At 47.3% G+C, this 21,768-nt stretch overlaps 1 protein-coding gene across 1 annotated transcript in view; it reads right to left on the bottom strand.

Moving 5' to 3' along the window:
* The window catches only part of ABCC10 (ATP binding cassette subfamily C member 10), a 29,448-nt gene extending 8,839 nt beyond the window's left edge, over nucleotides 1-20,609 (bottom strand). Inside the window, exons 1-13 of the mRNA XM_074949034.1 lie at nucleotides 18,119-20,609; nucleotides 17,358-17,528; nucleotides 9,895-10,092; nucleotides 6,654-8,034; nucleotides 5,376-5,603; nucleotides 4,836-4,992; nucleotides 3,785-3,924; nucleotides 3,609-3,688; nucleotides 3,271-3,442; nucleotides 2,143-2,241; nucleotides 1,693-1,882; nucleotides 1,157-1,231; nucleotides 225-416 (exon numbers count right to left, since the gene is read on the bottom strand). Of these exons, the coding sequence (XP_074805135.1) occupies nucleotides 225-416; nucleotides 1,157-1,231; nucleotides 1,693-1,882; nucleotides 2,143-2,241; nucleotides 3,271-3,442; nucleotides 3,609-3,688; nucleotides 3,785-3,924; nucleotides 4,836-4,992; nucleotides 5,376-5,603; nucleotides 6,654-8,034; nucleotides 9,895-10,055 (2,875 nt within the window). The 5' untranslated portion in view covers nucleotides 10,056-10,092; nucleotides 17,358-17,528; nucleotides 18,119-20,609. The remainder of the gene's footprint in view (nucleotides 1-224; nucleotides 417-1,156; nucleotides 1,232-1,692; nucleotides 1,883-2,142; nucleotides 2,242-3,270; nucleotides 3,443-3,608; nucleotides 3,689-3,784; nucleotides 3,925-4,835; nucleotides 4,993-5,375; nucleotides 5,604-6,653; nucleotides 8,035-9,894; nucleotides 10,093-17,357; nucleotides 17,529-18,118) is intronic.
* Nucleotides 20,610-21,768: the final 1,159 nt, after the last annotated feature.

Raw genomic sequence — 21,768 nt, 5'->3', positions numbered from 1 at the left:
GGCTAAGGGCTCTGGACAAACCCTTCAACTTAATGGGCAGGAAACTGCTGAAGGGGCCCTGGCTGGAAAGTTAGGAGGATTGGGCCTTCCTCTTGCACGGGCTAGGGAGAGAGAGAAAACCAAGTCTGCCACCCTCAGGGACTCCTCATATATCCGGGGAGCATAGCAAGGGAGCAAGAATGGAGAATGGCCTAAACAGAGCATGGAGCGAGCTGCTGCCTTACCTTGCATCAGGAGCAGGGAGAAGAAGACGGACAATGCTAGGCAGCTGCCCACTGCCAGCCAATATGCCCTATACACCTGAAAAGCTACTGCCCCTTCTTTCTTTTCTTCCTCTCGCTGGAGGAGGCAGTTGGCTTGGCCCAGTTCCTCTGCCTCTATCTCCATGTCCTCCTCCTGGCCTTGCTCAGCAGGGACTGGGGGAAAAGGCACAGGTCAGTGCAGCACCAATAGGACCAGCTCCTCACTGTAAACAGGGCAGGTCTATGCCAAAGGGAAGGCTTCGCCATATTCCTAGGAGGCTTTCTAAGGTTTGTCCCCTCTTCCTTCCCTTTGCAACAGAGTTCATGCCAGCTGCACCCTGTACCATAGGCCTCTATCAGGAAATCCTGCAGCAGGTGGGAGTGCAGATCAGCTTACTGCTTCCTCGCCAGTATCCGATGGCCCCTTTACCCCAAGCACAGAAAATACCCCTGGCCCACTGAGCGAGGTGTGGGAATGGGGGTTCTTTTCCAAGCCCTACAGCTATCAATTTAATTACCCCCATTTCAGCTCATAACTGCGGATGTGATTACTGCTAAGGCGCCAGGAGGACTCAGAGAAACCTGTGTATTCAGACCTTTTCCACATATATTGTATGCTCTTATTTCTGCCACGAAAAGAAGGCAAGGCCTAGTCAGCAGATCAAGCACAGGGCTGGGAAGCAGGAGTCTAATTATCCCAACTCACCCTGTGATGTTAGGCAAGTCACTTCCTCTGTCTCCCTCAGTTTCCCTTGGCTGTTTTCCTGCTCCACCCTGTCCCATTAGAGCAGTTGTCTTGAACTCCTGCTTGGAGGTCAGATAGTGGCAGTAGGCAGTTACGCATGGATGTTTATCCTGAGCCACAGTGACCCCACCCACCCTCACCAAAGCCCCTCAAACTGCCATATATTGACCTTTATTCTGCCTCCTCTTATTCTCATTGACCTTGGGAGTGGCTTCCACCAGTGGCAGGATTTCAGATGGGGTCCCTGGAAAGAGAGAGAGCGTGAGCGCTTTATATACTGCAGAGATCCTAAGGACCGTATGCTAGCTGCGGAAGTTCAGCTAGCTATTTGGTACAAGACAGCCCAATTTACTTCTACCTCCGCCCTCCTATTCCTCCATTCAGCACCCGCAACCCTACAACCACTGCTCCACAGCTTCCTGTCCATGCACTGTGTCTTACCCCAAGACCCATCTCTTCAGATTCCGTCTGCTTTATCCATACTCCTGTACATTCACCATGTTCCAGTTCTCCCAGCTTATCCAGTGTTCCTCTTCCCCTGGGCTTCCACTAATTTACCCCAGCCTCTTTGCAGCTGTCTGCTTTGATCCTCTATGGCCATTTTCCATCCGAACTCACAGCCCATCTGTCTGTCTGATAAGGCTGGGACAGAGTTCTTAGCCCTCTGGTACACAGACTGAAACAAAAGCAGGTGTGCCACTGTACCTGTCTTGACTATTCTGCCATTGTCCATGAGCAGCAAGGTGTCAGCCTTCTCTAAAAACTCCGTCCTGTGTGTGCAAAGAATCCTGGTCTTGTGTTTGAGAACTCCCAGAATACATTTCTGCATAAGGTGATTGGCTACATCAGCATCAACAGCTGCCAGTGGATCATCAAGAAGATAAATCTCCTTCTCCTGAGGAAGAAGAGACAGTGATACATCTCCCAGTTCCATCAGTGCCAGCTTTCCCCAGAAGGTGGTGTTGTAGAGAAAGGTGCATTGGCTTGGGGCAGTTCCCAGCTCCTTTACCGCCAGCCTGCTTGAACAGGAAGAGCTGGAGGATGTGCAGCAGGAGCTCTGGCTGTTGGACGCTTCTTGCTTCTCTAGCCCAGCCTTGGCTCTTGGATAACGCACCTGCAGCAACTGGCCCTCTGTAGGGTCACTCTCCTATTTACCTGATAAACGGCTCTAGCAAGGGCGATTCGAGCCTTCTGTCCCCCACTGAGGGTCACTCCATTCTCACCTACCTCCGTCTGGTCACCTGCTGGTAAGATCTAGAAATGAAACGCACAAGATAATCCATTTAAAAAGTTGCTTCACAGAGACAGCATGACATAGGGGATGCAGAACCAGGACTCCTGAGTTCTATTCCTGGCTCTGACACTAACTCACTATGAGACTTTGGACAAGACACAAGTGGCCTGATTTTCAGAAACTCTGAGCACCCACAACTCCCGCTAAAATCAAAGGGAGCTGCCAGAACTCAGCATCTTTGAAAAATCAGATCATAAGCCTCCTTGTGTTTCTGCTGCCCTGTCTGTGCAATGGAAGGACAACAATCCCTCCCTCCCGGGTATTGTAGGAGAGTTCATCAGCTAATATTTCTAATGTGCTTCCTGGATGGGATGTGGGGATTACTGATTGGAGAAGGGTGAGGGCTTGAATCAACCTAGATGAGCAATTCTTTCCTTCCAGTTCTCTTTAGGGTTGAGGCGTGGAGCATCATCAGACCTGCTGAGAGATTTGTTGCTGCCTCATCTCCCAAAAGGAGTCTGCTTTGCAGTTCCTTGGGACATCTGGGGCTCCTGCCTTGCTACTACCAGCAGTCCCACACGGAGGACACAATTTCAGGCCTCTTCTCATCCTGTGTGGCTCCACCAGATCCTGGGGAAGGACTTTCTGCTCCAACGAAGCATTGGCTTCTGATAGTTTCCCTGTAGCCAGAACCTGACTGCTTATTAATGGGAGTACTCAGGCAGCCTCAAACAACCTCTCCGTTTCTTGGGATTCAGAGCTTTCTGCTCCTCAGGACAAGTCTTAGAGGAAACAGTACAAAGTATTGTCAAGCCAACCTCACACATGAGCCTCTGCCCAAGGGAAGGGAAGTGACTCAATGTCAGGGACCAGTAATGAAAATGAACAAACAGCTAAGCTGTGTGAGACACATGGCACATTTGGCTTAGGAAGGAGGGAGAGGCTGGGGAAATAGGTTCTGTGCCCTGATGGAGAAGTTAAGGTTCAGGCTGAGATTCAGGGCAGGGCACAGGGAAGCCAGTGGGATGTTTTCATCACAGGGCACTCACAGTCAGATCATCGGAAAGTGCACAGCCCTCAAGCACCTCGTGGTACAGCCTGGCATCATAGTCCCTCCCAAAGAGGATATTCTCACGGACAGTGGTAAACTGGATCCAGGGCTCCTGCGTGGCCAGGCCAAATCCTCGCTCCAGATCCCAGACATACACTTGCCCGCCAAGTCTGCAAACACCCCAGAGCCGGGTAGGGGAGAGAGGCAGAAAAGGAAAGGAGAAGAAATAACATGGGGAAAGTGTGCCTGGCAAATGGGTCTACCCATGGAAAATCCCCTGTAGCAGAGGTGCTGGAAGGTGGGACAAGGGGAGAGAAATGTCTTTTGGCTATTTACCTGTTGAGTTCTCCAGTGATTGCTGCAAGCAGAGAGCTCTTCCCACAGCCAACCTTCCCAACAACTCCAACCAGCGCCCCCTGCAGAGGGAAACAAGCAGCAGAAGATTTATTGGATTAACACTTGGTCCTTCTGGTGATGGCTCCCTCTTCCATATTCCCTGCACCCCCACTTACCTTTGCCACTGCCAGGTCCTGAATGAAGATCTGCAGAGTCCCTCTGGACAGGTGCTGCCTGGTGCTCTCCTCCCTGGCCGGTGACCAGGAGAAGGTGGAGTGACGCATTTCCAGTGCAGAGGATGGGTCTGTGGGGCCATCTGGCAAAAGAAAAGCAGCACAGCCACTGCATTAATCCTCAAGGATCAGAAAGTGCACGGGAGACACTAAGCTGGGCTCAGTCACTCCTGTAGTATGTTTCCGAGAGAAGGCAACCCAGACAATCTCAGATGCTGGTAGCACCATCAACTCCACTCCCAAACAGAGTAGGCAAGGATAAGACACAGCTCTGACACACTCCCTGCAGCTGTACAAGGCCACTGTGTGACACTGAGACACTTCCCTGTTGTAACCTCACCTTAAAATCCTTCCTTCTTTCTCTCTTCCACCTGTCTCTGAATCCCTGTAGGAAGCAAGTGGAGACCCAGTGACTCCCATGGAGTCATTCCAAGAACAAACTGGACTCCCTATGTCTGAAGGTGGAAGGAACAGCAGGGAGCTGGCAACAGGGAGTGGGGGGCGGGGGAGAAGGGAAATATGGTAGAGGGCAGTGCAGAGGTTCCACCCATTCTGCCAACCAAAGCCAACAGGGCTGATGGCTTCAGTGTCAAGGGAGATTTTTGAGAAATGAGCAAGCAGTCTTTGCTTTAGGAATATACAAAGGCTGGAATCAGCAGGCACAGGCATGGTCTGTTTGGTGCTGGTGGAGAGTAATACTACTGCTCTATCCTCTCCTGGGGACACTTCCACAGGTCCACGGTGTGCGCTCACCTCAGACTGACTGAAGGAAGCACAGCTCACTGCTCAGCACTCTAGGGAGTTCAGAGGAGGTGGAGCAGTTACCTAACTGCACTAGGGCCAGTGAGCCCGTTTCCTATAGGCTTGTGCCGTATACACCCAAGCACCTTCTGTGTTCAGACTTCTCCGTTCTCTTCCCACCCCTCACATGGAAATTCCACACAAAAGCCTATAGCATCCATTCCTGGTTGTGTCCCATCTCCTGTCTCCATACCAGTGGTGTAATAAGCATGCAGGTCCTGGTCAGAGAGCTCGAGGAAACACTGGATGCGATCCAGGGACACTTTGGCATCCAAGATTCCATTCAACACCCAAGGAAAGTTATTGAGGGGAAGAATCAGCATCCCAACAAGCGCCAAGGCTGTAAATACCTGTATCAGAGAGGGAGACAATAAAGAATTGGGGGATAGTGACCCTTTGGCACCCACCTTACACACACAAAGAAGAGTTTCACAGATTAGAGACCATCATGGGGAAGGGGTAGGGGAAGACAGCATCGACAGATGTCCTTGCATCTGTGGGAAGGTCATGGCTCACAGAAGGGTACTGAGCTCTATTCTCAGGGTGGCTACAGCTGCACTTAGCATGATGGGCTGAGCTCTGTCCCCAGGGGACATTCCAGAGAAATGCAACCCCATGCGGGAGAGGTGCCCCACTGTCATTATGCTTAAAATAGTTCTGAAAATTCCCCTCCCACCTCACACATCAGTCTGAGCAGAGCAATGGGGTTGCACAGGTCTCCCCTGTCATTCACCTTGGTGGCAGTGAGTTGGTGCCCCAGCAGGACATAGGTGATGAAGATGACAATGGAGACGACTACTGGCAGTGCTGCCCACAGGTACACGCACACGGCATCCAGGTACTTGATGGCTCGCAGCTTTTGCAGCTCCTTGGCTCGGCAGGCATTTATCCGGGCACCGAAGTGCTGCTCCCAGGTGTAAAACTTGATCACTCGCATGCCACACAGGAACTCTGTCATTAGCTGTGTCAGAGAGGCAAGCAGAACAGAACAGTTCCAGAGCCATGTCACACTAGACACTAGCCAGACAGATCTGACAAAGAGGGGACAAATGATGGAGAAACAAGGGGCTAGGACTAGGATATGTCTACATGTGGCAGTGGCAGCAGTCAGGAGCTCTGACCCCTCTTCCCTGATGCTACCCCCTCCTATTTGAGCTCTGTGGTGTTCAGTAAAAAACTAAACACTGAGTATTTAACGTCTGAGCAAAACAACTGGCTCCTCACATAAGGTTCATCCTGCAGAGCAGTCCCGACTTATCTAGAGAAGACCACCGTGCACACTGGGGGAAATATAAACTAGATATAACTTCCTTCAGGAACATATTGCAAAAGCTCCTACAGATTTGCTGTGTGTATGGGAGTGAGACTTAAGTTTCTATGCTTCCAAAATATGGGTTGAGAGTTGCCAAAGGATTGGAAAGGGTGGAGAGAGCTCTGTCGCCATTGCAGATGCTAAATTAAAACATTACAATAAAATCCTATCACTCTGGAGCCCAGGACACTTGGATAGTAATCCCAAGAGGGAAGAGTCAGTGGTGGAGATGCTCACATGGCAGAAGCAAGAAAGTGGATGACACTGACTCTGAGGGTGCCAAATCAGAGAGGCACAAACCCACCATACAAAGGTGAATGCATGCACGCACTTTGAACCAGCAGTGGGCAGGGGTCCCAGAATTAGAAGGCATCAGCGGGAAGATGGGATGGGAGCGTCTCAAAGGAATGGGCCCTGGGTTCCACAGTAACTGCTACTCACAGGACAGGGATCTATTGGAGAGACTGAACATGCCAGGGAGGCAATGGAACACCTGAGAATGATATTACAGAACAACTTCCCTCTAGGTGGAATCACAATGACATTGCTTTGCACTGAGCTCCTCGGGTATCTCACCTTTCTGCTCTCCCATCAGGGTTTTCGAGGTCCCAGCTCATTAAATGGGTTCCACAATATGTAGCCAAAGTTCTAAGAATGACCAGGAAGAAAATGCAGCAGTGAACCCAAAGACTGCCTCACCTTAACTCGTGTGTCTTTGTGCTTCAGCATCTCCTTGTTGTTCTCCATGATACGGTTTGCTATGACCTTGTTGACAGGCACAAGCAGCAGGGCCAGGGCCAGGCCTCCCAGGAAGGCCACCCCCACCTGCTGGTAGAGGAGGTAGAGGGTGATGGCAAACTGGAAAGGGAGACTCCACACCTCATGGAAGCTGACGCAAAAGTTGACCAGCCGATCGGTGTCTGTGCTCATGAAGTTGACAATCTCACCCATGGTGAAGCCAGCCAGACTGCTGCCGCTAACCCGCAGAGCCTTGCGATAGATGGCAGAGATGACTGCCGCACGCACCGTCAGCATCACCTTATTCACCTCATAGCTGAACTGGTTCCGCAAGAGAGCACCCAGGAAGGAGCCAGCAAAGAGGCCAAGGGCATACAGCACCCCATGGCTCAGAGGCTCCTGGTGTGACTCCATGAAGCTAACGAGCAGGTTCAGGAGCAGGGGACCTGAGAAACCCAACAGGCTGCCAGCCAGTTTGAGGAGCCCTAGGGAGTAGTAGCGGAGCCCAAAGGCTGCATGCAGCACTGAGAGGAGTTGCACAGCCTGCTGGGCATCACAGCGGCTCCCTGAAGAGGGGGAGGCATCTCCACTCCCATCACTTTTGGTGACAATTGGGCTAGTGGAAGACATTGTATCTTCCTCCTCTTGGATGAGAGCTGCCTTTTCCTGCCAGCAGGAGTAGAAATGGTCATGGACCCTGGCAGCCTGGAGCCGTCGAGGTAGCAGATAGACATCCTGTGGCCGATTCAGCATCCACTGATAGCCACGCTTCATAAGAGGGTTCATCCAAGCATAAGAAAAGCGCGAGAGCCAGCTTTCACCATCCTCTGCCACTTCCTGCCAGTTAGGCGCTGGGATCCCTGACTCTGTGATGAGAGGTTCACGCTGCCAGGAGTCATTGATGGAGCAAAAAACTTGCCTGCTGGCAACAGGAGTAATATACCCGATCACATAGATAAGTAGAGAGGCCAACTGCAGGCAGAGGATGGAGAGTCTGCAGATGTGAGCAGCATGGAGGTGGGGCCAGGCCACCCCATTCTGGCAGTACCATACCAGTGTGATGATAAGGGCAGGGACAGGGAAGAGGGCTAGGAGCACCATGGCTGCAGGGCCACGGGAGGAGCCGTACGTGGACCTGTAAAGCATGAGGAGTGCCAGGCTATGAGTGAGCCATGCCAGCAGAGCAATGCCACTTGCCAGCACTACCAGATACAGGGTACCCAACTCCTGTTGAGTGATGGCTGCTGAGATTATATCAAGGATGGGGAGGCCAGTGAGTACGAAGGAGGCAGCAATTCTGCATTTCCAGCCAGGTCTGTGGGAAGCCCCTGGCACAGGAGATCTAGTGGAGAGAAAGGTAGTGAAAGCTTCAGAGTGGAGCCAGCTACCATTCCATCACCTCTGACTCACTCCTCCTCTTCTCTTCCCACAACTATCCAGTCACCCCTAGTTCTCACCCATACAGAGGGTGGCAGGCTCTGTGTCCCATTCAGAGCTTTTTAGGAAGATAAAAATTGCCACACCTGATCAGATCATGTGTCAATATACTCTGGTATCTTGTCTCTGACAGTGGCCAGTAGCACATACCTCAAAGAAAGATGCAAGAAACCCCACAGTTGACATTTATGGGGAAATTTCTTCCTAACCTGTGATACTTGGTGGTTGAATTAGGTCCTGAACCAGGATGGTTTAAATCCCTGCTAAATATATATTTTTATCCTCTCTAATATAACTCTGGATGTTCACGTTCTTCATACAAATTTCTGATTCTTTTTTGATTCCTCCTAAGCTTTTGACCTCCGTGATGTCTTGTGGCAAAGAGTTTCACTGGCTAATTATCCACCACATAACAATTTCCTTATCAGTAATATATTTGTGGCCTTTCAATTTCATTGACCATTCTCTTGTTTGTGAATTATGAGAAAGAGTAAATAGGAAACCATAATATAATTTCTGTACACCATTTATTACTTTGTATATTCTCTCAATGCCATGTTGTATTTATATCCTCTCTAACCTAAATAATTTCAATCTCTTTTCATACAGAAGTTTTTTTCAGGCCTCTAATCCTTCTGATCACTAGTCTCTGAACTCCCTCTATTTCTACTCAATCTTTTTTGAGAATATAGCGACAGCAGCTATATACAATACTTCCAGGTGAGGAAACTGATTAGTGTAATGGCATTATAATATTTTTCTCTATCCAATCCCTTATACAGAATTAAGGATGTATTTGTTTAACAATCTATCACTGCAAATTGAGCAGATGTTTTCACTGAGCTGTCCACAATGATGAACAGATCTTTCTCGAGAGGTTACAGGTAATTTAGAACCCAGCAACATGTAGGACTTTTCTTGTTTTAAAAAATAATACAACCTAAGGGACTGGAGGGAGTGAGATACAGAGAATATATGTGCTTGGCTAAGAAATGATTCAGGAGGGACATGATAACCACCTACAATTATGAAAGGAGCAGGAGGAATTGTTTAGGGTGGTACCTAAGGTATAACTAGGACAGGGGTTCTCAGACTGGGGGTTGTGACCCCTCACGGGGTCACGAGGTTATTACATGGGGGGTCACTAGCTGTCAGCCTCCACCCCAAACCCTGCTTCACCTCCAGCATTTATAATACTGTTAAATATATTAAAAAAGTGTTTTTAATTTATGGGGGGGGGTTGCACTCAGAGGCTTGCTGTGTGAAAGGGGTCACCAGTACAAAAGTTTGAGAACCACTGAATTAAGAGGAAGGAGAAAAGAAGTACAACTGGCTTAGCTATGGTGTGTAATGCAACAAAACACAAACACAGGATAAATATAACTTTTTCAAAAGGGAATATGTCAGCTGATTATCAGGAAATATTAGCGACAATTAGGCTTGGGCATCATCTCCCCAAGGGAAACGGTGGAATCTCCATTGGTTGGAATATCTGAAACTGAACTGGACAAAACCCTGGGGAATAAACTATAGGGCTAGATTCTACACTGGCCCTGAGAGATACGGATGGACTAAACAGGACTGAATAGTCCTTTTAACTCTGCATATGCTCCAGCACTCCTCCCAAAAGGGAGTAAACACAAGACTGTGAATGTTTCCTGCAGGCAGCTGCCACGTGGCACAGAGAGAAATGATTTCCACCATCCAGGAGCCTTTTCCCACATTCTTCATTACAATGAAGAAGAGACACAGATGGCTACCGTACCTTGGAGTGCCGAGGTAGCAGGCGCTTACTAAAGCAAGGATTGTGTGAGGGACAACATTCAAAATCAGCTGGTTAAAGCAGTGACCAACACTACCATGGACCCACACAGGAAGTGGGTCTTCCGGCCTGGTACCACACAGATCAGCCAGGATCTCTTCCATCTTCTCTTAGGAGCCAAGTGCAACAGCCAGGGAGCTCCTAGGGAAGAAAACAGGAAAGAGAATGAGTAGGCACACAACTAAATCAAACACAGCTTGAGATAGGAAAGGAAGATTCCTCCTTTATTAATAATAAACTCCTTGCCACACTGCAGGTCCCTTGTTATGAAGATCTCAAACAATTTTACAAACATTTATTACACTTTACTGCCTTCCCCTTATCCCCATGAAATAGGTAAGCCACACACAGGATTAACTTCATCCATGACTATAGCCAGATGAAATTTTTCATGTGAAGCTTTTTTTTGCTGAAAATTGTAGATTCAGGTTGATGGAAACCTAGGGAGGTGGTGGAATCTCCATCCTTAGAGGTTTTTAAGGCCCGTGTTGACGCAACCCTGGCTGGGATGATTTAGTTGGGGTTGGTCTTGCTTTGAGTACGGGGTTGGACTAGATGACCTCCTGGGGTCTCTTCCAACACTAATCTTCTATGATTCTTTGAAACATCTAATGAATTTGTGTCAAATTGTTTTGGTCAAAATCCCCACCCCCGCCAAATCCACAAAAGATCAAAACATTGTTTTGACATTTTTGAAATGAAACATTTTGATGTTTCAATTCAAAACAACTTTTTGTTTCTAAATTCACTTCAATTTTATAAAAAATAAAAAATATTGAAAATATTGAAAACAAAACATTTTGTTTGACCCAAAACAACATTTTCCCCCAACTTTTTGGTTCACTAAAAATTAGATTTTTTTGTTTTTGTTTTGGGTCAACCCACAATAATTCCCTCTCCCCCCGATTTTCTGGAATGGCCAATGAACTGAAAAGTCAGTTATTCGTACAACTCTCCCAATGACCGCTATGTGACTATGCCTGGAGTGGAAAACAGCAGTTCTTTAACAGCGCACAGCAATATTATGCAACGCTTTAGAACAGGAAGCAGAAGAGAATCCTATTCCAATTGAAACTGCCAAGGGAATTTATAGATTACCTACAAAGGAAAAAAGATTGAACTTGTGCTCATTTTTTGCCTCTTACTGATACGTACAGGGGCCTGGAAATGTTTTGTTATGAAAAGGGTTCTTTTATATTAGCAATTCTGGTCCTGTGCATCATGATAAGGTTGACAACTGGAGAACTAGTGAAACATGACAGCATGACATTACAACAGTTAAAAGAGTGAAAGCTGCAGTAATTAAGGGAAAGGGCATTTTAGTCACTGTTTTAAACACTGGGTTTTTGTTAGCGCCTATTTAAAAAAAGTATGGATAGGATGAATGGACTATAAGGTGGATAGAAAACTGGCTAGACTGTTGGGCTCAATGGGTAGTGATCAACGGCTCAATGTCTAGTTGGCAGCCAGTATCAAGCGGAGTACCCCAGGGGGTCGGTCCTGGGGCCAGTTTTGTTCAACATCTTTGTTAATGATCTGGATGATGGGATAGATTGCACCCTCAGCAAGTTCACAGATGACACTAAGCTGTTGGGGAGAGGTAGATATGCTGGAGGGTAGGGATAGCGTCCAGAGTGACCTAGACAAATTGGAGGATTGGGCCAAAAGAAATCTGATGAGGTTCAACAAGGATAAGTGCAGAGTCCTGCACTTAGGACAGAAGAATCCCATGCACTGCTATAGGCTGGGGACCGACTGGCTAAGCAGCAGATCTGCAGAAAAGGACCTCGGGATTATAGTGGATGAGAAGATGGATATGAGTCAGCAGTGTGTCCTTGTTGCCAAAAAGGCTAACGGCACATTGGGCTGCATTAGTAGAAACATTGCCAGCAGACTGAGTGAAGTGATTATTCCCCTCTATTCGGCACTGGTGAGGCCACATCTGGAGTACTGCATCCAGTTTTGGGCCCCCCACTATGAAAAGGATGTGGACAAATTGGAGATAGTTCAGCAGAGGGCAACGAAAATGATCAGGGGGCTGGGGCACATGACTTACGAGGAGAGGCTGAGGGAACTGGGCTTGTTTAGTCTGCAGAAGAGAAGAGTGAGGAGGGATTTTATAGTAGCCTTCAACTACTTGAAGGGGGGTTCCAAAGAGGGTGGAGCTCGGCTGTTCTCAGTGGTGGCAGATGACACAACAAGGAGCAATGGTCTCAAGTTAAAGTGGGGGTGGTCTAGGTTGGATATTAGGAAACACTGTTTCACTAGGAGGGTGGTGAAGCACTGGAATGGGTTACTTAGGGAGGTGGTGGAATCTCCATCCTTAGAGGTTTTTAAGGCCTGGCTTGACAAAGCCCTGGCTGGGATGATTTAGTTGGTGACTGGTCCTGCTTTGAGCAGTGGGTTGGACTAGATGACCTCCTGAGGTCTCTTCCAACCCTAATCTTCTATGACTCTACATCAAGAACTAATTAAAATTTTGTAGACTTTGAGCCCTCCCCAGCAAACCAGGGAAAACTAGACTACGGCTATGTCTACACAACAGCCTAAGTCGTCAAAACTTATGTCACTCAGGGGGTGTGAATACTGTCGTAAGGAGAGAAGCTCTCCTGCCAACATAGTTTCTGCCGCTTGTGGAGGTGGGGATTTTATGCCGATGAGAGAGCTCTCTCCTGCTGGCATACAGCATCTTCACTACATGCACTGCCAGCTGCGCCACTGCAGCGCTTTAAGTGTAGACATGCCCTTAATGTGCCTGAAGATATGTCTGCACTACAAGCGCTACATTGTCAAAACAAGTGCTGCAGTAGTGTAAGCACTTGCTACAGCGACAGGAGGGGTTTTTCCATTGTTGTAGTAAATTTGCCACCTCGAGAAGCAGCAACTAGGTCGACAGAAGATTTCTTCCAGCAACCTAGTGGTGTCTACACCAGAACTTAGGCTGGCTTAACCACATCTCTCAGGGGTGTGAAGTTTTCACACCTCTGAGGGACATAAGACAAACCATTGGTCCATCTGGGCCAAATCATTGGTCCATCTAGCCTCGCATCCTGTCTTCCAACACTTGCAGTGCCAGATGCTTCAGAGGGAATAAAAAGAACAGAGCAATTACTGAGTGATCCATCCCCTGTTTTCCAGTCCTACTTTCTGGAAGTCAGAGATTTAGGGACAACTGGAGCATGGGGTTACATACCTGACCATTGGCTAACAGTCACTGGTGGACCTAATCCAATTATACTTTTGGCCTTCACAACATCCCCTGGCAATGAGTTTCATGGGTTGACAGTGCTGTGTGAAGAAGTATTTCCTTATGTTTGTTTTAAACCTGCTGCCTGTTAATTTCATCAGGTGATCCCTGGTTCTCGTGGTATGTGAAGGGGTAAATAACACTTCCTTATTCTCTCTCACACCATTTATGATTTTATAGACCTCTATCATATCCCCTCCCTTCTCATTCCTAAACTGAATAGCCCCCGTCTTTTTAAATCTCTCCTCCTATGGAAGTTGTTCCATAACCCTAGTAATCTTTGTTACCCCTTTCTGTACCTAGAAGTAGCTAGGATAATCTAAATTTTACATGTAGACCAGGCCTTCCATTTCTGAGGTTAAGAAAATAAGTAAAGCCTTCCCCCACCTCACCCCCTATTTTTATTTTTAAAAAGGTTAAACCCTTTTTCAGGCCTCTTCCTCCATCATAAAGCAGCAAAGAAAGAAAAAAAGGCACCAAGCCCCCTTTCTACAATGATCCTCAGCAGGTCACAAACTTGTTTCCTTGGATGGGTGATGGAAGGGGGCCAAAATTATTTTCCAAAGCTGGATTCAGCGAAACACTTGGTCTCAGCAAATCTCAAACCTAATTCCCATCACCTTGGGTACAACCCTGACTGGGCCCGAAAGGAGAGAAAATGCAATTTACTAGGGCGGGGAGGGAGTTTTCGAGCTCCAAAAAAAAAAAAAAAAAAAAATAAGGTCCCATCCTGCCTGGGGCCGGGCAGAGGAAAGCTGGTAGGGATGGAGCATCCAACAAATAAATTCCCGGGGCAGGGGGGTAGCAGGGTGTCTCCCTTCAGCGCAGCCCTCGCTGTTTGAATGAGAGACACGTTCACTGGGAAGCGGAAAGTCCCTTCGATCGAACCAGACACCGGCCCCGTTTCCCGCCCTCGCACCTTCCGCCCTTGGCCCTTCCCTCCCCAAACCCCGCCCGGTCCCGCGGGGGGTCGGCCGGGCTCCACCTTCCCTCTCGCAGGGGCTGTTCGGGGCGGAGCGCCCGGGAGGGATGTGGCCAAGGCAGCGGGCCCAGCCCGGCTCTGGGAGCGTCCAAGCGGAGCCCGGGGCCCTCCGGCCCCAGCTGAGCCTCGCACACCCGCCCGGCCCGCAGCTGCCGCCCGGCCCGATGCCCGGAAAGGGAAGGGTCCCCCGGCCCACCCACCAGGGGCAGGCAGTGAGGACAGGACCGGGGCCGCCCGCAGCACCCGCCAGGGGCTCGGGTGATGTCATTGGCTACCTCCCCCTGAGCGGGCGGCCTTTGACCCCTGCCCCCGCGGTACCTGAGCGCGTCCCTGTCTCCGCTGGGCTCGCGAGGACGAGCCCGCACCCATTTCCTCGCGGCCGCGCTCCCTGCCGCCGGGAGGCCGCACTGCTGCCGAGCCGGCCTGGCGACGGCGAGCCAAGAAGGACAAACCCGGGCCCTGTCCCGCGTCAATCCGGAGCCGCTCCGGTGGCAGCCGTGCAGGGCCCCGGGGCGGAGCGGGCAGGAGGGGAAAGCGCCCGTCCATTGGCTCTGCACAGGGGAGTGTCAAACATCGCCCCCCCGGGTCTTTCCCCGTCTCCGCGGGTGGGCAGATGGCAGGGCTTGGGCAGGTGCCGATCACTGATCGTACAGCGCGGCTGGTCCCTTCTGGGAGCCACTGGGTGACCTTTAAAACCCCATGTTTTTGTTAGCTCCTCTTTAAGTAAACGATAGAAGAGAAAAGGTCTAAACGGTTATGGGCAGGAGGGGAGAGGGTTAATGGTCATTTTAGAATTAGTCCTTTTTGAGACCAGGAGGAACGTCGGCCCTGGCCCTGCAGTGAGATGGGTGCAAGCAGACCACTGTGCTGGTGCAGAGACCTCTGGAGTTCAGCTGGTCTTTGTGCAGGTGTAAGGGTCCACCCGCAGAGATCTGATTTCCCAATGGGTACCATAGCCAAGGGTGCCATTCAGAAGACAAACATCCAGCATTACAAAGTAATCGCATATGTTATTCATCAGTTAAGTAAATCTATGCCTGCTACCATAAAGTTGATGGAGAGACACTACAGAGACAGTCAAATCAACAAGGCAAGTAATAAAAAATACAAATTAGAGAGCAATAGAATTTGAGACTCTTGACACACAAAGCAATAACCCCAAGGAATATACAATTTGCCGATGACACTACAATGAAAGGAGTTGCAAACACTAGGTTAGAGAAATATAATACAATGGGGGGAACAGAGATAAAAGAGAGGTAGAAAATACTTAAATAAATTGAGTTTTAAAATATGCAGCTAGTACGTCTGGGGAAGGGTAACATATGGGAAGGAGCAACCTGGAAAGTAGGAATGGCTGAAAGAGATGTATGAGTGACTGAACAACAAATTAGACATGGCCTTGCAAAGTGACACAGCAACTAAGCAGGCCAATGCAATTTTGGGCTGCATACAGAGCGTCGTATCCTGGAGTAGAGAGTTCACAATCTTGCTCTAATCAGCTCCACTGCAACGGCTTCTAGAATATTGTGTGCCATTTTGGGTACCTCGTTACCAGAAAGATGACAAATTGGAGGGAGATCAGAGAAGTGCAACAAAACACGTTTATGGGTCAAGTTATGAGGAAAGGGTAAAATATGTGCAGCTTAATGAATCTGAGTTCTTTAAATATTTGCCTAACTAGTACACTGGGTACATATACAAATACTATGCAGCCTTCCTTCCCCTCCCACCCCCCCAGAAAAAATGCCTAGAAAGCAGATTGCTGTCCAAGAACAACAATAATTGTTTCCCAAATCCCATTAGTTCCCTCACAGGTTTCCCAGACATCCCTCCTGCTCCCCTCATCTTGGTTCTCAACGTCAGCCACCTGTTGTCAGATTCATAGATTTTAAGGCCAGAAGAGACCATAAGGATAATCTAGTATAACTAGGCCAGAGAATTTATATCAATTACCACTATATTGAGCCGAGGGGTTAAATTCTCAGAACTTATTTCCTGGAGCCCCCCATGCCCTCCCAGCCCCATTCAGGGCTCCGGACTTCAGCTGTAGGGTGGGGTTCTTGGGGCTTTAGCCCTGCTGAGGGGGGCACTGGGGCTCTATCCCCATATGGGGCACCAGGGCTTGGGGCTCTAGCTGCACGGTGGGGCACTGGAGCTTAGGGCTTCAGCACTGTGGGGTGCACTGGGGCTCTGGGCTTCTGCCCCATGGGATGCATCTGGGCTCAGGGCTTCAGCCCCGTGGGACGCACCAGGGTTCGGGGCTTCAGCCCTGCGGGATGTGTTGGGGCTCAGGGCTTCTGCCCTGCAGGAGGCGCCCCAAGGCTTGAGGCTTCTGCACCACAGGGCAAACCAGGGCTCAGGCTTTCAGCCCCGCAGGAGGTGCTAGAGCTCCTGCAGGTTTGAAAATATTTACTGGAGCTCCACTCCAGATGACTCCGGCTGAAAGTAAGCCCTGACTGAGCCCAATCACTGTATTTGACTAAAGCATGTATAATGTGAGGCAAGCGGAATCAGGAAATACAAGACACAACTTTTAACTACAAACACACAGGCCCTTAGCAGATGAGATAAAGGCTCAGCTTCCTCAAGTCAGACAAGAAAAAACTGATATACACATAAGCAGGTCCAACATTCCCATCTGGGATGGGACAGTTGCATGCACATACAACCCATCTATTACAGAATGATAGGTGGGTGTAAGGTCACCCCCACAGTATGAGCACTCTGGCTGGTGGAGAAGGGAATTGTGATTTTCAGTACTGAAGCTATGAGTACACGCCTTTGCCAAGGTCTCTCTGACCCCTGACTCTGCCAGAGTTAACTTCAGGGCCAGACAGGCTGCCCCCTCCAATTCTGTACAAAGTGGTAATTCTATCATCAGATGCAAGCAATTCCTTGTAGATAGCAAGTGTCTTTCCAACTCCCAGCCAGTACAGACACACATGGTGAAGAGTCCTCTGTGCTTGTGAGAGTAAGTGTCAATGTTATCAGTGGGGTGCTGGGGAAACAAAACACCAGCAGCATTCCTGTCTGGGAAAACAAAACAATCAGGCTGAGGGAGTTTGAGATAGAAGAGGCAGAAGTAAAAGCTGTGAGGCCAAAGTACCTTCTTATCTTAGGCTCCTTGAAAAAGAGAGAGGAAGAGAAAGGAGAGTCGAAGCAGCTGGCACTCACCAAAGGTCTTTTGCAGGCTTTAAGGGGATGGAGAATGACTGAAGCCCCAGGGTGGATACTGAGTGCCCCCAGTCCCAGATAGTTTGTGCTCACTGCCAAGACTCCTACTTGAGCCTATTTGATATTTGGACTCCTTTCACTTTGCTCCTCTCTTATCTTGTTTTTCCCATGCTGTGAAAGATGAGAAGAAACTGTGTAAAGGATCAAGGTTTCTCTACTACGTTCCCATTTAGGGTGACCAGATGTCCTGATTTTATAGGGACACTCCCGATATTTGGGGCTTTTTCCTATATAGGTGCCAATTACCCCCCACCCCATGTCCCGATTTTTCACACTTACTATCTGGTCACCCTATGCCCTCCCCTTCTCCACAAGAGATAGTACCTCTTCCCCACCATTAGCATCTTGTGCTATTCTTTTCACATGAGAACACTGGCTTTCAGCTGGAGTTACTGGTAGATTGAGTGAACTGGGGTCCTGCCCTTCCTCTCAGACAGAGGGACCCAAAGGGCATGAATACTGTACTGTAAATAGGGACAAAAGGAAAGAACTGGCTCTGTGTAGGCCATGACTGTGAGCCTCTATTCCACTCACTAGCCCTCTATCAATGTTAAGTATTATTACTAAGGGGCAAGAAAAAGGTTTATTTGTCTATTCCGGTCTGCCTGGTTGCATAAAGCAATTATTGGTATATCTATATGCTTGTCCCATTCTTCTGCCCATGTATCCTGGCTTCTCCTGGTCTTAAATGTAACACTTACCTGCATGTAGAAGTCAGAAGGTACCTTTATCACGCATGTATTGCCGGCCATTGATTCTGTACACACTGTGTGTGTGTTTGGTGGGTTCTTTCTTGCCTCTACCATACTGTTTTAAAGGCTATGAAGAAAGATTATGTTGACTTTAATAAGTAAGTCAGCTTCCATGTAGAAGACATGATGATTGGATTTCTGCTGTTGCTTTATGTGCTCTCTCATCAAGGAAGGTACAACTGAGGAAATGTTGTGATACAAAAGGAATCTCAAGAACACAAATATGAAACATCCAAGCTTGGATCTATCCTTGAATAAAACATTACAGCTCTTCATTGTGCTGAAATCTTACTTAAGTTCAAATGCAGAAGCTTCTCATAGCTTTATAAGGCACCAAGAGAAGTTCTTAGATATCCAGAACAAAGCATGACTTTATGTTCCTCAAACTACTCTCCCCAGATTTTTTCAACTAGACCTTCTAGCATCTCTTGTCTCCTTCTGCTGCCCCTATTGTGCCCTGCATTCTGCCTACTCTTCTCTCCTGACCTCTCCTTTTGGACCTGCTTCCTCGGGAGTGAACGAGAAGCAGTTTTCAGGGACCACTGATCCTTCTTTACTTCAGCCAGTGTTGTTTACCCACTCACACGATTATATATATATAAAAAACTAATAAAGCGAACCAGGAAAAGAACCAAAAAAAACACCAGCGTCCAACATAACTGATCTGAACTTATTGGTCCGAAGACTGTACCCTCTGATTGAAGTCGATGGCAAAACTCACATTGACTTAAGTGGGAGCAGGGTCTCATTACTAAATAATGCTTTTTTCCCTCTGTTTTCCATCTTCTTGTAATATCATCATGGCTTGTTCTAATTTTCCGTTATGTTTCTGTTTGATTTAGGCTCTGAGCAACTTGGAGCAGGGGCTTGTGCCATATTCACCTATAAAATACCATGCACACCATTTATAAATAATAACACATCCTACATTTATCATAGAATCCTAATACTAGAGATGGAGAAAAAGTTAGGACTAGTCCCTCCCCCAGGGCCTAGCACAAAATTGTTCCCAACCGTCTATTCTCCAGGGCTTTGACCAATCAAGATTAAAATGTCCCAAATGATGAAGCGTCTCCTATTTTCGTTGATAATTTATTTTTGGACTTATTACATAGTGCCCACAGCAGGGCTTGTGCACTGGGAAGTGACAGAGGGGGGTGTATGACCATCTCACCTCCCAAACACAGGTAGGTATTGAATTCGATCAGGAGGAGGCAGACCCAGACAAGGCTCGAACCCAGAAATATCAGCGTTTTCACCATCATCCACAAATGGTCTTAAAATAACTATTTGGCTGCAGTTTTGTTCTCCCAGCTGAGGCTTTACTATCAGTTGAACTGTCCTACAATTCTGTGATGTCACAAGAAGGGGGAGGTTTGAACATTCCCTCGCTGGCTCAGTCTGGAATATTTTCTTGACCTGTTTACTTCTGGATCTGAAGACACAGAATGTACATTTCTCTCTGCCCTCCACAGAAAAAACTAATGCCAAATTCTGGAGACAGGGGATAACCTCCAACACACCTCAGATGGGTGAATGCACACACAGCAGCAAACATGCAACTCTGCCTAGGAAGAAAGAAAAGAAACCACATTTTCTCTTATTAATATTCCAGGGATTAGAGAGACTGGGGCCTGCTGTGTGCTGGTCTCTGGTCTTTTCTCAGACTTATGAAGGTAAAACAAATTTAAAAATAAAGATTTTACATGTTTCCTAGCCTTTATTCTTGTCCTTGTCACTTAACAGCTTGTCAGCCAAACCCAATTCCTGATGCCTGTTCTTAGTTACTTTTTTAATTCTCTCTAACTTCTGTTGGCTAATTCCCTTTCATGTTACTCTCTCCCCTCCTCTTTCCTAAAAGTACTTTCTTCTGCCACTTTCTCCCTTCTGTTTCTTTATTCAAGGCTTCTTGTATCCAGCTCTGGGCATCTGGCTACCGACTGGGAGAAATAAGAGTGAAAAGACCCCTTATTTCCAAACACTGCCATCTACATCTGATTGGTTAAAATCTCTTTCTTCAAGCATCAGCTAGTTGGAAGTTCCTCAGCCCAAAATGAGCCTCAGGGTTCCAAAGGACAGTTTCAGCTCCCAACGATTAGCACAGAAGACTGAGTGGCAGCCCCTTTGTCCTGTGAAAGCCTGGAGCATCAATGATGGGACTTTTTCAAAAACCTCTGCAAAGCAGGTAAGGACCTTGCTTGAGTATTTCAATCACATGACAAAGCTTAGGGCCTCATCCTGTGAAGTGCTGAGCATCCACATTTTGCTCTGCACCTGGAAGGATTGAACCCTTATGGCCTTATTTTTAGAACTGCTGAGCACCCATAAATTCCATTGACGTTAAAGATTGTTTAGCCCCTTTGAAAAAAGGGTCAGTAGTGTGTGTTCTAGAGATGGAAATATAGTGCAGTTTCTTAACTGAAAATGTAAAGAGCTGCCCAGTAGGATAATAGGACACTATAAAATTAGGTTGTAATGCTTCTTTAAGACAAGATGAGTTTTTCTACTCTAGACTGTTTCAGACCCATGTAATCTCTCGTATCTGCATCTTTTTTATTTGCCATTGAGCAGTTCTGTCATCTGAACGGAGAAAGAGGTTTTAGTCTTATTATTTTTCATTTGCATTTTTGTAACATTATTTATTATTTTTATTATCATTATGTTGAGGAGCCCATGGATCAGGACAGCATTATGCAAGGCATTGTATACACACAGAACAAAAACATAATAGCAATGGCACCTGGATAACTTCTGCTTCCAGGTTCCACTTACTACAATATAGTCACCAGGACCTGTTCTTCTGTCTAGAGGAACAGAGTGATAAACATTTTGGTGTTCTGGGTTTCTGTGCAGCATTTATATGCCACAGTAATGAATGTTATTTAAAAGCCTGAGAGAGAAAGCTTTCCTAGGTTTTTTATATTGGTTGCTTTAAAGTGACTGTCTTAAGGGTAAAATGACTACAGAAAAAGGAAACAAATTTGTCTTTTTTAAACCAAAGATTCAGGACTGTTCTGAGGAAAGCAAAGGGATGGAACAAATATTCAGGCAGCTGGAAACCAAAAAAGGACATTTTTCTCCATCACTGGAGTCTATTTTTGCATTTTTAAAGTTTGTGGCTCGCATCTTTCCTTGACTTTCAGACATGAAAATGTTTTTTTTAAATTAATAAACGAAGTATATTTGTACCTATTACATCGTCCTGGTTGCAAATTTTAAGTGCTGTAGCGGTTTCATAACATTGTCACAGAGCACTACTCAGTGCATTGCTGAGTTTGAAAGATTCTGAGCTCTACAGAAATAATTAGTTAGAAATTATTTACCTGGTCATTTTCCTTATTATTAATTAGTTCTATTGTGTTGCACACTTAATCTCAGTTAGGATCAGAGTCCCTTTATGTTGGGCACTGTACAAATACATGCAATGTAGTCAAAAGTCACAAGTGAATCTTAACAAACTTTGAGAGAGTAGTGGGTAGGGTGGAGAAGGATAACAGAAATAAATTCACATGATTATGCAGGGTGCTGTGTGTTGTGCATGCTTTGATGGTTTACACATTTAAGTGTATTTCCTGAATTAGTATAGCAGTGCACTCATT

Source organism: Natator depressus, chromosome 3 (genome assembly GCF_965152275.1).
Source record: "Natator depressus isolate rNatDep1 chromosome 3, rNatDep2.hap1, whole genome shotgun sequence".
Classification (NCBI taxonomy): Eukaryota; Metazoa; Chordata; order Testudines; family Cheloniidae; genus Natator; species Natator depressus.
This window is presented reverse-complemented; position numbering and strand designations above follow the sequence as displayed.